The 16232-nt window shown below is 37.2% G+C and overlaps 1 protein-coding gene across 1 annotated transcript in view; it reads left to right on the forward strand.

Annotated features, from left to right (window-relative positions):
- Window positions 1–7578, forward strand: part of VPS13C (vacuolar protein sorting 13 homolog C) — a 194867-nt gene extending 187289 nt beyond the window's left edge. Inside the window, 3 exon segments of the mRNA XM_017869045.1 lie at window positions 3188–3311; window positions 4719–4802; window positions 5442–7578. Coding sequence (XP_017724534.1) covers window positions 3188–3311; window positions 4719–4802; window positions 5442–5543 — 310 coding nt within the window. The 3' untranslated portion in view covers window positions 5544–7578.
- The last annotated feature ends 8654 nt before the right edge of the window (window positions 7579–16232 follow it).

Raw genomic sequence — 16232 nt, forward strand, 5'->3', positions numbered from 1 at the left:
GAGTCTTGAGTATGTAGCTCTTGCATAGATAAACTAGAGGCAAGCGGAGGCATACAACAGTATGGCACTTTGACCAGTAAGATCAGTGTGGAATGGCTGGATGGTAGGATGTTAGTGTTGGGAGATGAGTCATAGGTAGCAGCTCATAAGATTTTAAGGGTTTAGGTTGTATCATTAATGTGATGGAGAATCACTGGTTTTTGCTTAAGGTCTAGTTTGCTATTTTGTTTTTTTGAAACAGGTTCTCATTTTCATTGCCCAGTCTGGAGTGCAGTGGCTCGATCGTGGTTCACTGCATTCTTGACTTTTCTGGGATCCGGTGATTCTCCCACCTCAGCCTGTCACATACTTGGTACCACAGGCATGCACCAGCTAATTTTTTTGTAGAGATGGAGTCTCACTATATTGCCCAGGCTGGTCTTGAACTCTAGGCTCAAGCAGTCCTCCTGCCTTGGTCTCTCAAAGTGCTGGTATTACAGGCATGAGCCATCACACCTGGCTATCTGTTGTTTTTTTGTTTGATATCACTTGTATCTTCTCACACAGAATAGTACACACATGAGTAATCTCTCTTTTTTGCTATCCCACAGAAGGTTTGTAAGCAAGTAATATGATGAGGCTTGTAGTTTTAAAAGATCCTTGGTGGTTTGGATGTTATACTGGAAGAGAATCAGTCCGGAGGCAAGGAGACCAGTTAGAGACTGTATAAGTTTTCTGTTGCTGCACAACGAATTACCACAGAATCCACTTCAAAGCTCATTTGCTATTGTTGGCAGAATTCTAAGATCCCTGTTTCTTTGACCTCTGTCAGCCAGCAGGCTGCTCTTAGCTCCTAGAAGCTACCCTTATTCCAACCCAGCAAGGATGCTTTGAATCTCTGACTTCTTGGTCTCTTACCCAGATTTAGAGTCCATGAACTTAGGTCAGGCCCACCTACATAAACAATTTTGGCTTAAAGTCACCTGTGCCTTAAAACAAAACCTAATCTTGGAAATGAAATCCATTATATTCAAAATCCAGGGAACTGTACAGAGATATATACCAGGGTTGGGGAATCTTGGGGACTGTCTTAGAATTCTGTCCACCACAAAGACCGTGGCAGCTATCATAGTAGGAAGTGGGGAGGGCCTAAAGAATGAGGATTTGACTTACGAGACAAGGCTTGGTGACTGAGTGGAGGTAGAGGAGAAGGGAATACATGATAGGGAGGGAGATTAGATTAGATAGATAGATAGATAGATAGATAGATAGATAGATAGATAGATAGATAGATAGTTGGAGTCTGGATAAAAATCTGGAGTTGAGATCTTTCTGAGAGACCATTCTGAGAGAGTGTGTAAGTGGAAGACCAAGATTTGAACCCAGGCAAACATGGTGCAAGAGGGAGAAAATGAAGGAGTCATTCTAGGTGGTAGGAGAACAGTGGTATTATTGGGATGGTAAAGAGAAGAGTTTAAAGATATTTGGAATAATGAATTGTGTTTGGCATGAGGATTTGTAACAGCCATCCTTAGCTCTATCAGCGGATTATCAACTGGGGCCAGGAGTGTAGGTGGTGGAGACTGTTTGCAAATGTATGGTGGTGTTGGAGATTGCCACAGTGATTGCAGGACACTACTGCCACTTACTAGGCTGGGGCTAGGGATGTTCAACTTTGTCCAGTGCACAAGGCTATGCCATGCAAGTCCACAATTTCATAGCACCTCTGCTGAGAAATATAATGCCAGGGATCTATTTTGGTTCTCCACCCTGCATTGGTCACCATGTTCATTCATGTTTACCTTCTAAACATCTCGTATCTAGCCCTTTCTTCTCACTTCTCAGAGCCACTGCTACACTTGAGGCTTTCATTGTCTCCTGATTGAACTATTGCCGTTAACTTCTTACCTTGATTGTCTATTGCCACTCTGTTTGCCACCTCCCTTCTGTTTACCACCAGAACCATGAATCTAAAATAATAAACATTATCATGTCATTTCCTCTTCATTAAAAGTGAAACAACATTATCATGTCATTTCCTATTTCATTAAAAGTGAAAAATGTTATAAAAGGAAAAAAAAATAGCCCTTCAAGGTCTGGTGCTAAGCTCATTTTCTCGCCACTTCACCTTGGTATCTATCTGGTATTCCAGCTGCAGACCTCCACATTCCTCAAATAAGTCTTTCGTTTTTTATACTCCTTTATGTGTCAGTGTGTTTCCTCCTTTTGTCTGGACTGTCATTTCCCTTACCCACGTAGAGAACTCCTTCCTTTCAAGAGTCAACTCCTATGTCACCTACTTTACCAATACGATCTGTTCCTCTCTCTCTCTTGCTCCAAAAGACTAATCTGCACACTCTGTTACAGCCCTTGTCTAATTGTGCTGTAGCATTTATTTACATGTTTGTTTCTCCTCTAGCCAGTGAGCACCTCTCAACAGAATTATCTTCCTTGTTTCTCTGGCACCCTAAATATGTGTTGAATTAATAGTCCTTCTCTTCTTTTGTAATTTTGCTTTCTGTAGTAGAAGCTTAATTTTAGGTATAGTTGTATGAGTAATCAAAATGAATCACACACTGAGAAATCAATGTGGATGCCCTTTAAGGGTTCTGTTATTTTTTTTAATTGCCATTGAATAAAATAAGATACTCTGTGATAAAGTATATTAGCATTAAAGTGTTCAAATCTGATCTTTATTAGTAGGCCTCAAGTGAATCTTTGCTGACATTTAAGGTTTATGACATTTCCTTCACGTTCATTCTTGACTGGAAGGCATAAATGGCTGACAGTAAAGAGCAATTAATAATTTTCCAAGTAAAACATTTTCAGGAGCTTCTGCCTTTATTGCTCCCCAGATGAGAACACAGCCTGTTTCTTATGTGTTGCAAAGATGATTTCCCTATCAGCTTTTTTGGTCAGTTAACCAAAAAAGAAAACAAAAAAGAAAAAGAAAAAAAAAGTTTCACTTTTCTGAATTCTGCAAGACTGACAGAAGGGGAATTTTTGAAAGTCTACTTTGTTACTTGGTAGGTGTCGTATTTGCTCTTTATTTGACAGTTATCTCGACTTAAAAACAATGAAGCAGGTTTTTTTTTTTAGTGCCAGTTTGTATTGTTTTCTAAGCAAGTGCTACCTCTGCCATCCAACAGGGTGAAATATTGGCGAGAATAAACTGTCTTCATCATTATTGTTTTCTTTTTCAAAATAGGCGAGTGTTGTGTATAAAGGAAGTTGAAATCCTGGGCCTTATGTCTGTAGACTGGCAATGTCCATTTGAAGATTTTGTATTTCCTCCTAGTGTCAGTGAAAATGTGCTAAAAATTTCAGTTAAGGTAAGAAAACATGTCACACCTTTAGAGCTAAGAATTCATTGCTTTCAGACTGTTTTGCAGTTAACTACAAAAAATGTTTGAAGGATTAGTGTCATTATTACTACTATATGCTGAGACGTAAAGAAAGATGTAATCAATTTATTTGTGTAACTGTACTTTATTTTCTGGCAGTCTTGATTGCATAGAGTGAAATATCAGTCTGCCCACCCAAATAATTAAGATTCTGATATGCTGATATTTTCTTTTTTGTAGAATTAAGCATTAGTAAATAGGAGAGTTTTTTTTTTTAACTTCATATGGACACCCATATTGCTATAATCTTAGATATTTCTGGAAAGATTCCCTCTTTTAGGTTTTAGAAGATTATTAAGTGATTTGATAAAATAAATGTATCCAAAATTCCTATGTTTTGTAATATTTGGCATTTATGGAATGCTAATACAATTTAAGTGTTTAATAATACTTTTATGTCTTTTCTCCCATCATTTTGTAAGGAAGCACTTTTATTTTAATTACATAGTAATTTGTAAAAGTGATACTCCATCTTTTGCGTAGTTCTTAGACTCAAGTACTTAACTTTCTTTGAAATATGTTTGTTACATTATATATATTATAAATTTATTTTCATGCCTTTACAAAACTATAAATTGTTATTCTAAATATGGTAATTTCTTTAGTGTATTTGTTTTCCCTAAACAATGTTATTTCTATTAGTGAAACTATCTGCAAAACGTTTACCGTGAAATTTAGTAGCCAGAAGAACATTTACTGTGAAATTTAATAGCTATAGATGTGAGTACTGGTACCCTTTAATTTATGTTTACTTATCTTTTCATGGAAATTTATAAATAAAAGGAAATACCATGTTACCCTGCCATTTTATATTTCAGCATTACTGCATTGTAGAGTGCCAAAATTTAAGGAATGTCTTGGTGTATGAAGTACAGTTTTCAAACTAGGAAAGACTATGTCACTGTGCATATATTTTACAGTTTCCTCAGTTATCACTTTTTCTTTCACATCAATGGTGAGAATTGACTCAATGTATTTTACATTATACAGAAATTTTATGTATCAGCCAAAGAAATGAGGGAAGGGTTTTTTTGATTTCTCAGATGTGATGAGTTACCAAGTGGTGTTTCTGTAGGCTATTTATCATAGCCTGCAGAAAGCCATTATTTTATACAGATAGATGTATGCTCATCCAATTTTATAAATTCTAACAACTCACATATGGAAATACTGTCCTTGTTCCAAGATGATGTATTTCATGTCTTACTTGAATATGTGTATTTGGTTAGTCTACTTGTTTTAAAATAGAGTTGACGTTTAAGTATACAATTAAAAGTTAGGATTTTTTTCTTCCTCAGAATAATTTCTTTTCTATCATTGTTTCTTTTGAAACAGGAACAGGGTCTGTTCCACAAAAAAGACAGTGCCAATCAAGGCTGTGTTCGAAACGTTTACCTGAAGGACACCACCACAGCAGAGGTAAACAATTTAAAGAGCACGCCTCCATTTTTTTTTTTAGCTGAAATACCTTTTTAAAAGCCTCTTATAGGCTGGGCGCGGTGGCTCAAGCCTGTAATCCCAGCACTTTGGGAGGCCGAGACGGCCGGATCACGAGGTCAGGAGATCGAGACCATCCTGGCTAACATGGTGAAACCCCGTCTCTACTAAAAAAATACAAAAAACTAGCCGGGCGAGGTGGTGGGCGCCTGTAGTCCCAGCTACTCGGGAGGCTGAGGCAGGAGAATGGCGTGAACCCGGGAGGCGGAGCTTGCAGTGAGCTGAGATCCAGCCACTGCACTCCAGCCCGGGCAACAGAGTGAGACTCCGTCTCAAAAAAAAAAAAAAAAAAAAAAAAAAGCCTCTTATAATGAATGCCATTATTTCTCCCAAAGCTCTCCCAATTATAACCGTGGATGGATATATAAACTTAAAATAATATACTGTGGACTCAGTCGGGTACAAGGGTCTTATTTTTATTTGACATATCTGGACTCTATCCTTGGTCCTTAGCTATTGGTCCTGTTTGGAGAGCTTCAGCCCTTGCTTTCATACCTTTCCCTTCAATTAAATGAGCCTATACCTGTCTTTACAAATCATAATAAGTATTTTACTTTACAGAGAGCATGTAATGCCATTGAGGATGCACAATCAACGAGACAGCAGCAAAAATTGATGAAGCAGTCATCAGTGAGACTTCTCAGACCCCAAGTGCCATCTTAATCACAGATCCCAGGGGCTACAACAGGGGGAAAAAACAATCACTGGTTTTGTCTGTAAATCACTCTGCTTTATCTTGCTAAAGACAGTTTTTCAAGCAATCCTTTAATTTTCTAGAATAACTAGTATTGGGTTTTCTAGTTTTTTCACCTTTTGGTTTTTACTCTAATTTTGTAACCATGTATATGTTAGCAGTCCAATTCTATGCCGCCACCCAAATGGGTCAGACCCTTGAAGAAACATCACTTCAAACTCAGAATGAAATTTTCATTAATATTAAAATTGTGAAGCAAAGGTCAGTAGGCTTATATTTAATTAAAGCCTTACTGAAGAATAAGAAAGGAGCTTAGGATGACTAGTGGTCTTTGAAAAGTTTTTTTATTTTGTTTTTTTTTGAGACCGAGTCTTGCTTTGTCACTCAGGCTGGAGTGCAGTGGTGCGATCTTGGCTCACTGCAGTCTCTGCCTCCTGTGTTCAAGCAGTTCTCCTGCCTCAGCCTCCTGAGTAGCTAGGATTACAGGTGCATGCCACCACACCCGGGTAATTTTTTTTGTATTTTTAGTAGAGATGGGTTTCATCATGTTGGTCAGTCTGGTGTCGAACTCCAGACCTTGTGATCCGCCTGCCTCGGCCTCCCAAAGTGCTAGGATTACAGGCATGAGCCACCACAGCTGGCGAAAAGGCTTTAAGCCATGGACAAATGTTGGACCCTGACTTTGTTTAAGGGCGATTTGTTCAATAATTGAACTGAGTTAACATTTTTTTGTAAGCCAGGTAATTGAATGAAGAAAAGCCACTAAAGGGAGAAATGACATGTTTTCTACTTTCTTTTCATGAAAACACTGTTTTTCCCTCGAATAAAGCATATTTTACTTTGGTGCTTACTTTTCCTCCTTGCACTCTAATAAAAAAATGTGGACAATCAAACCTTAAAATATCTACACTCTGCCCTCCGTAATGTAGCATTTATAAAAATTTGGAAGCTATTTACATGCTCTTTCAAGATGAGCTTATATGACACAATTATTTGCTGATACATGAAAATATTGCACCTTAAGTTTCTCAAGACTCTGAAATATGTAAAATTCAGTATTTTTATATTCCCAGAAATTGTTTCTTACAGGTTGAAAGACTTAAGGGAATCACAAATTAACATTTACTCCTAATGCACACCTAGAATGTACTTTAAATACTTATTAAGAAGAATGAAAATTCTTTGGTTGTTTTACATATAAATAAGGCCTATATAATGACACTGCATTCCTTGAGGGAGCAGGCCCTGTGAGAATCAATTCAGTACAGTATTTTTTTTGTCCTTTCTCCATCCTTGATCAGAGATAAACTATTAAAACTTTAAAAAACACTCAAAATATTTAAGGTTTTGGTTGAACCTTTAGACTTGCTAATAATGTTTAACGTAACAACATTTATTTCAAATCACTGAATTCACGAAGATGTGGACGCACTTGGTTTGCTCTGTTTTTGTTTATGTATGGTAGTGGTTCTGTCATCATCATTCATGTTTTTTAAGGCCTGGTCATAAAACTTTAAATTTTACTGGTGTTACTTAATGTATATTCTAAAAAGAGAATGTAGTAACTAATGCCCTAAATGTTTGATCTCTGTTTGTCATTACTTTTTCAAAAATTTTTTTTTTTCTGTAAAGTACAATATATAAAACTTCTTGCTTAAATTGAATTTCTGTATTAGTGGTTAATTGCAGTTTAGTAAAGGGATCATTATCAGCAATTTCATAGCAGGTGTTCTAGTATTTTGTGTTTTTAAAACAGAATTAGGAATTTGAGATATCTGATTGTATTTTTCATATGAATCACAGCTGTTGACAATGTCCTATGTATTTAAGAAATTATATTATACTGATACTATTTGTAACATTTTTATTTGATTTAATCTCCAGGGACAGAAATAATTCATTGGTAAAATATAATAATGTGTTTTTTTTTTAAATGTTTTGAGAGTCAATTACTTGCATATGAGAGAAATAAAACATTTGGCACATTGTTTACAGGTGTGAAAACTTTGTGGGTTTGTGTTATTCAAGTAACATTTGCTTTATTTTTTTCTTTCCCTTTTCCTTTTCCAATCCAATAATAGTGAGAAGTTATATTAATAGTTATGGAGAACTTTACCAGATACTAGTCAGATAAGCTTTTTCTCAGGGGTACTGAGCCCCTTTATCACACTGGAGATCTGTGGCACAGACCTCCAATACCGGGGGATTACAGAGAATGCTGTTGACCTAGGGGCCCAGCTGCACTTTGGAATCCATTGCGGTATTTGCACTGAGTCCATGCCTTCTGTAGTTTCTCTCAGCGACTAGCTGAGTATGGCAGTTATATTAAGACATACTTAGTCTAGAAATTCTAGGAGACACAGAACCCCTCTGACAGCCAACTCTGGCTTGGAGACTTCAGTGGCCTTGCAGACCTTCTGAGACTGCATAGCAGTCTGGGATGGTCTACCATACTGCTCTCTTTCTCTTCTCCTCCCTGTTGCACATGGGGCTCAGACTACACGTTTGGAAGGCTCACCCAGTGCTGGATTATCCAGTAGGAAGAATAAGTTCATGCTGAGGGCTGTAGCAAAGCAGGGGCATTAAAAAAAGAGAAAAAACAAAAACAAGCAAACAAAAAAAATGTACCCAAGCTTTCTAAGAAAAATTCCATACAGGGTGGACTTCCTTCCATGTGTTTTCTGATTTAGTATTGTTTTCATTTTGAATTATGCGGGAAGGAGGACACTACCATCTTTTTGGTGCTTTGGGTTTCTAAGTATGTTGATCTGGTGCTGCCTGGATATCTATTTTTAACAAAGTTCCTTGTGTGTTTCTAATGTATAGCCAGGACTAAAAATTAATGCTCTGGACTTAAAATGATCAAATTCTTAAAGGGCTCTACAGATCTCAATGCCAGTTAATATTAAGTTGCAATTATTGCCAGAGCTAGAAGAATCATCTTTTATTGGGGAGAAAAACCAAAGATTCTTAGAGGATAGAAGATTGCTCATAATGGGGTCATTTGTCTTCTGGGGACAAGCCCTTGTGGTTGAGAATCACTGCCAGAATGACCATGAGTACTGACGAAAGTGGGTTCTGTGCCATGTGTGTCAGCTCTAAGAAGAAGCCTAATGTGAATGATGAGTTAATGGGTGCAGCACACCAACATGGCACATGTATACATATGTAACAAACCTGTGCGTTATGCACATGTACCCTAGAACTTACAGTATAATAATATAATAATAAAAAGAAGACAGGATATGGAGATGTAATCTCTCAGGATTTTTTTTTTTTTTTTTTTAAATCAGACTCACTGGAGGAGAGGGAGTACGTTTCTCTTGGTAATTGTGCCACTAGTGGGAAAATTGAGGCTTACTCTTGAATTCATGCTTGAAAGTATCTTCAGTTATAAGTACGTATCATTCAAACAGTCAACTGGGTCTCTCTGAGGTGAAAAAGTCTTCAGAAAGACTTCTGTTTTGTTTTTACAAACCACAGACACATAGTTCCTTATTCAAAATTCAAAATTCAAAAGCTCTAAAACCAAAAGATTTTGCAAAAGTTTGAAACAAAGACATTTGGCAGCAAAATCTGAACTGAACTGACATGAGGCTGGCTATTCATGGTCTTTTATTCTATTTGGTGTAAATAATTTGGCTGGAGCAAAAGTACTTTATTTGGTTATGGGGCACTGCTGCAGATTTCTCTGGAGGCATACAAGCTGTATGTGCTAGATGAACCATATTGTCTTTCTTTTTTCTTTTCTTTTTTTTTTTTTCTTAGAGACGACATCTCACTCTGTCGCCCAGGCTGGAGTGGCGCAATCTCGGCATGCTGCAACCTCTGCCTCCCAGGTTCAAGCGATTCTCCTGCCTCAGCCTCCTGTGTAGCTGGGAGTATAGGCACACACCACCACGCCTGGCTCATTTTTGTATTTTTAGTAGAGACAGGGTTTTACCACGTTGGCCAGGCTAGTTTTGAATTCCTGACCTCGTGGTCTGCCCACCTCGGCCTCCCAAAGTGCTGGAATGACAGGCGTGAGCCACCACACCCAGCCCATATTGCCTTCTTAAATGTGAAGTCCTGTATTCTGAAACACATCTAGCCCAAGGGTTTTAGGTAAGATATTGTGGAGCTATATACCTTCAAAATTCTCAGTTTATTAAATTAGCTTCTCAAATTTTAGAAAAAATCATAGACTGTAGGAGAAACTCTAAGAAACAACAGAATTGTCTTCCCTCTCAGACCATACCAATGTTTCATTTTACAGTTAGTGCTGGCAAATTGTTTTGATAAAAGTTTCAGAGTAATTGGTGTCAACATATATGTTGCCACATGATTGTGTATCACAAGGATGACACTTGAGAACAAGTATGAAACATAAGCACATCAAAATGATTTTTATCCCTTTTGTACATTATATATCTGCTGGATGAAAAGATTTTAAAAACTGACTTCTAGTGGGGAAAAAATTACAATAGTAGTGAAATATATATAGCAACATGGTCCTCAATCCACTAAGATTATAACAACACTACAAAGAAGATTCAATTCTTTAGCATTCTTTTAAACTTGAAGAAAGATCAAGCAACTTCCCCAGAGATTAACTACAGTACCTCAAGTGGTTTAGATACCTTGATAAATGATTTTCACCAAGAGTAGATTTCAGTTCTTGATATTTGGATTTTGTTTTTATAGAAAACATTTACCTTATGATACCAGTTTTTCTCTTCACCCACTTTTCTCTTTTGCCATCATTTTAAGTCTTCCTTCTCTATGCATCATTTTATCTTTTCTTCTTATGGCACCTCTTTAAATATTAAGTTATCTTTGTTAAGTGGATATTATACTATTGCTTGGCAAACTACAACCCACAGGCCAACTCATCTGTTCTTAACAGTTTTATTGGAACAACCACACCCATTTATTTGCATTGGTTATGGCTGGTTTTGCACTACAGTGGCAGAGTTGGGTAATTGTGACAAAGATAATATGGCCAGCAAAGCCTAAACAATTTACTATCAGACCCTTTACAGAAAAGTTCATTGATCCCTATGTTATATCATATAATTGATCTTACAGTGGGACAAACAGATATCAAATGACTTACCGAAGGCCCTGTGGTGAGATAGGAACTGAAATTAGGATCCAACATCACCAACATCCCTATCTCTACTTCTTCCTAAAAACAATAACGTTGATGTTGAATGAATGTAGCCACTGTTGGCCTCTTGGATTTCTTCTAGAACCTTATACCCTTAACCCCAAATTTTATCTGTTTTCTCCCTATCTATGTTTTACACCTAACTGCGATATGGCATTTCCCACAGTAACACCCAAATCTAAGCCAGCCCGTAGTTAAACATTTTTTTTCCTGGATAATTCTTACATATGGTATAATATTACTGTGACAGTTGACTAGCATATGTAGCTTTTGAGGTGTACAAATAAGGAAATAAAAACTTTGGATATGAGACATAAAACTTGTGTCTATTCTACAGCACAATCAGAACTAAAAATCAAATGCATGGGGTTCTACCATAAACCATTATAGAGTTCTACTGATATCAGGAGTAGAAAAACCATGCCCAAGATACACACTTTGTCATAACTGGCTAGGGACTTGCCAAAGTAGAAATGATATTTTTGAGCATGGCACATGACATTATAGAGTAGTAATGTAACAAATGAGCAGGTGTTCAAAGATTGCAATTTGAATGGAAGCTATAAAATTTTAGCTTCACCAGAGGATGCTGCTGCAAATTAGTTAAGCAAGCACTTATTGATGGTTTAAATTAAGCAGCCACTCTGGAACAGGGCACATTTCCTTTCCCTGTGGAGTACTGTTAGAGAGGCTTAACCTACTTTGACACTTCTGATCAAATCTTCCCACTTCATTCCATTCACAGTGATTCATGCTCTCAAAATAGTAAAACGGAAAAAAAAATAGGGCATGAACTAGAAGATTAACAGCATTCTTAACTTTTTCAATAAAGATTTCTTGGACTATGCAGTCAGTTGAATAATCTATCACTGTGTTACAGAAGTAGGTAGTAGGTTTTATTTTTCTTTACACCAAGATAAGGGAATCATACTCCTGAAGAATTCTGGAATAGTTGTAAGGTCTATAGGACATTTGAATATATCTGGAATTATTGACAGCAGGAAACAACTGCTTTCTTGTGCAAAAGATTCCCATGGTTGAAACTGAGAGACCTGGAAAGCACCCCTTTTGAGTTGGCCTCAAATGAACAGAATAGAAATCTTGCATGACTGTTATTACAATCCAGATGGTAAATGGATACCATTGAAAACACTGTTTAGTAAAGGCCATAAAGACTGAGTACCCATGACTTAGACTGGTGAATAAGAATATATTTCCCACACTACCTAAAATTAATGCTCAATTGCCATTGAATTATAGTGCAATTCTTTCAGAAGCACTAATGATGCTTATTTTGCTTGGAATGGATTAACTTTAATCATTTTTTTGGCAAAAATAATTCACTTGGGGGCCTTGGTTTTAGTTGTACTTATTCATAGAAAAGTTAATGGTTGGGAGATCCTTATATTCAGCATAGATCTATTCTTGTAGCTTCCATCCATTGAGCCCAAATCCTTAGGGCTATCGGAATAAGAATGGCTCTTTCTGTATATGGAAGCCCAGCTATGGGAGCACTTACCTAGCAGAATTGAAGGCTGGCCTCATGTCCTATCGTTTATCCAGCAAGCATGTAAGTCTTATTTTCAAGTTCTCCTCTTATTCTTCCTAAACCATCCCTAATGAGACAAAACTTCAAGTCATCCCATAATCCTGGTGGTACTCCTTAAACAAACAAGTTCAACCATGTTCCTCTTAGGATATAGTGCACTGATCTGCAGGAATATACCAGGAATCAACTAAGGCAGATTAGTGCTTTGACAATTCCATATTTTCTACTGCTTTTCTAACAGTAGTAACTATCCCAGCCTATTAAAGCAATTACTTATGTAAGGTAACATTTCCCCATTATCGTAATTTATTAATCTTGTAACTTTTACTTATTTAAGAATATTGTTGAGTTATTCTTTTCACCACTTTTGCTAACAGTAAGGGTACATTTATATGGTACTGTAGATTTAAAAATCCCTTTACCTCTCTTGGCCTCAGTTTCTTCATTTGAAAATAAGACCTTTGGACCAGACCTGCCTTTTTCACAAAAGGAGTTGAAGACTGGCCTCATGTCCTAAGGATCCCTTTAGATTTTACAAATATTGATAAAATGGCCAGTTGTAGAATTGTTATTTTGAAAAGGTGAGATGTATTGCTTGCAGGAGTTTTTTCCTCTTTCTCACAATATTCCTAATATATTAAATGTGTATTCTTAATCATTAGTGAGTTTCTTTTTTAAAACCACAGAACCTTTAACAACACTACCATCAACACAATCCGAAGAGAAAGTGTGGGAGATTGTTGCTAGTCCTTACATGGAGAAAAGTCTGGATATGGAGACTATAGATAACTGAGTCCCAAAAGAGAGTCCCTGAAAGAACTGTGGGCAAGAATGGCTGAGTTGGGAGCCAGGTCATTGCTGTGAAAATGGGATCCTGCTCTTCCTTCTCAGATGCACACCCTCAGCAGCACCTTTTAGTTCTCTAAGGACCAGTGCTGTGTGAGGTGGTCGTGGATCACACTATGCGCGACCTGGGCTCTTCATAAGGCATCATCCACTCAGAAGACTTCTCTGCTGGTCAGCCCTGTCATCTGAAATGTGTTGGAATCACTGCTTTGGATAATGGAATGCAAATGTTAACTATCTGGATTAAATAGTTAATTTGCATGGATTAAATTACAAAATCAGAGAAAGGTCATTTTAACTAACATACTAAAGAGCTTTACAGTTTGTAAATCCATACTTAATCTTTTTACATCTTAATAGCAACCCCATATGGCAGGTCATGATATTTCCATTTTGTAGATGAAGAAACATGTTTGTAGAAGTGATTTATCCAAGTTCATATAGGTAGGAAGTGTAGTCTCAGGAACTGGTTGAAATCAAGTTCCTTTTCTATCGCACTATGCCACCACTTTGTAAGTACACCAGCCTGCAGAAATGGACCACTATCAAGCTCAAGGAAGCAAGATAGATAAAATTATAACTAATATGGATGCAGCTCTGAATGATTTTGATTCTAGTTACACATGCATGCAGATGTATTCCTTATTCTTTTGATCCCCTTCTTGCTTGAGGAAATGAAAAGACATTCTGTAGTTCCTTGTGGCTTGGACTTCTCAGAGTTACCATCCTTCTTTCATAGGAATGCTTCATATTCCCTGGGCTTTTATATCACCTGGTCTTTTCTCGTATTAAGGTTAGTACATATATTTTCACAGACTAAATACAGGTTCCTCATGTGCCACTAAACCAGTGATCTGGCTAAAGCTTTGAATCCCAGTTGAGATGAACTTAGGCTCACCTTTGTCTTTTAGACTGTTACCAATCAAAGGTAGGTTTACACCATGTTATATCCATTAGCATATTTCAGATGCAAGTAACCGAAAACTCTCATGTAATTAGCTTAACCAATAAAGGGATTTATTATCTAACATATTGAAAAGTGACATAACAAGACATAGATGACTTCCTGTTTTATGAATTCATCAGCACAACACTACCATCCAAGAAGGCAGCATCTTTCCATCTTTCTGGTTTTGCCGTCCTCGGCTTGGTGGCTACCTCATGGTCTCTGAATGGCCATGACAGTTTCAGACAACACATTTTGAAAACAATGCACTTGCAGAAGAAAAGCTTAACTCTGCCGCTTTTTTTTTTGTTTCCTTGAAGAGCCAGGAAACATTTCCCAGAAGTCTCCAATGGACCTCCCTTCAAATTTCATTGTTCAGAACTGGAAACACATCTTCCACATCTGTCACTGGTAAGGCAAATGGTATTGCCAGGAATGACAGAGAAATTAAGATTTACCCCTGAATTACATGAGACAGGAGTGGAAATCCAAACAAAAATCAGGTAGCTTCCAGTAATAAAATAAGGCAGAATAGCTACTAGGTGAACAACCAATAAACATGGCCCACCACAATTAGCTTCAGCCATTTTCAGAAATTCACATTCATGTTCTTGCGTCTGCTAGGGAACATTGGACTGTTTCCTCTGATTTACTATCAGCTTGGTCATAATCAGTAATAGAGATGTGGGATTTCCAGTCAAGATGGCATTATCCTTTGGGTCCTTCACTGTGGTTCAAACATAAAGTAATGGTAGATGAACATAAAGTTTAAAAATAAAAAAGACTCATTAGTGCCCTTAAACAGGAAAACCATTTGTATGGAACAGAAATAGGAGAAAAACGATTAATGACAATATGGAAGACTAAATATCCAAAAGCGTTCCTCCTACAAAGCACCTAGAAATACTAGATAAAATATAATATTCTCTGAAATAAATAGCTGAGCTCAAAGAATATAAGAAAATTCCCTCTAGGGCAAAGTGTAAAGGGAAGTTAAAACTAGATCAATGAACATATGAGGGGATATTACTGCAGCCCAGAATGATGAAGGTTTGCCAATTTTATTAAACACTTTTATTAATCTCAAGGCTTGGGATTTAATATCCAGGAGATTAGGTCTTGGACCCTTGTAAGTTGAAAAGTAGGAACCTAGAAACCCACATAAAATCTATACCCTACTTTAAGATAAAATGATAGACAAGAAAAAATATTCCTACTGGCATAGGGAAATTACAAAGAAAGTTGTTTTGACCTGGGTTCTGAATGAAAATAAAGTTCCCCCCTGAGAATGTGTAATCATTGCCTCTAACACATGGATTTGCAAATTGAATCAATTCCTATGTGGTCCTGGAGCATCCAAGCAAATGAATCAACATTAAAAGAATCTGGAGACAGCCTGGGAATCTGACAAAAGCAAAATGAAACATCTTAGCGGGGATAAACCCTCATCCCAGGTTGTACTTGCCTCCCACTGTTTACTCTCATGGAAGATGAGGAAACAAGTCATCTTGAGCAACAGTCAGCAGATTTAAAACTGTTGGAATTATATTGCCAAGAAATTCAGGTAGAACTACCCAATAAAAATATTAAATACGTATGATTAAAAAGAAGAATTCAAGACAAGATACTATATAAAAAAGAAGAGGCAGATTTCGATAAGAACTAAATTGTTTTTTTAGAAATTAAAAAATCATTAAAATAAAAAGTCAAGGCCGGGCGCAGTGGCTCATATCTGTAATCCCAGCACTTTGGGAGGCCGAGGTGGGTGGATCATGAGGTCAAGAGATGGAGACCATCCTAGCCAACATGGTGAAACCCCATCTCTACTAAAAATGCAAAAATTTGCCAGGTGTGGTGGTGGGCACCTGTAGTCCCAGCTACTCGGGAGGCTGAGGCAGGAGAATCGCTTGAATCTGGGAGGTGGAGGCTGCAGTGAGTCGAGATCGTGCCACTGCACTCCAGCCTGGGAGACAGAGTTAGATTCCATCTCAAAAACAAACAAACAAACAGACAAACAAACAAAATTCTGTACTTAGTTTATGACTTATACTCAAGGATACTTGACGAACCCAGTTGCAGCAGTTATGCAACACCATCTTTTTTTCTAAAACCTTTATGGAAATTTGAAGCAGGAATTTTATAGAATCAAGCACAGTGTTGAAGGCTAA

Source organism: Rhinopithecus bieti, unplaced genomic scaffold (assembly GCF_001698545.2).
Source record: "Rhinopithecus bieti isolate Rb0 unplaced genomic scaffold, ASM169854v2 scaffold_4908, whole genome shotgun sequence".
NCBI lineage: Eukaryota > Metazoa > Chordata > Mammalia > Primates > Cercopithecidae > Rhinopithecus > Rhinopithecus bieti.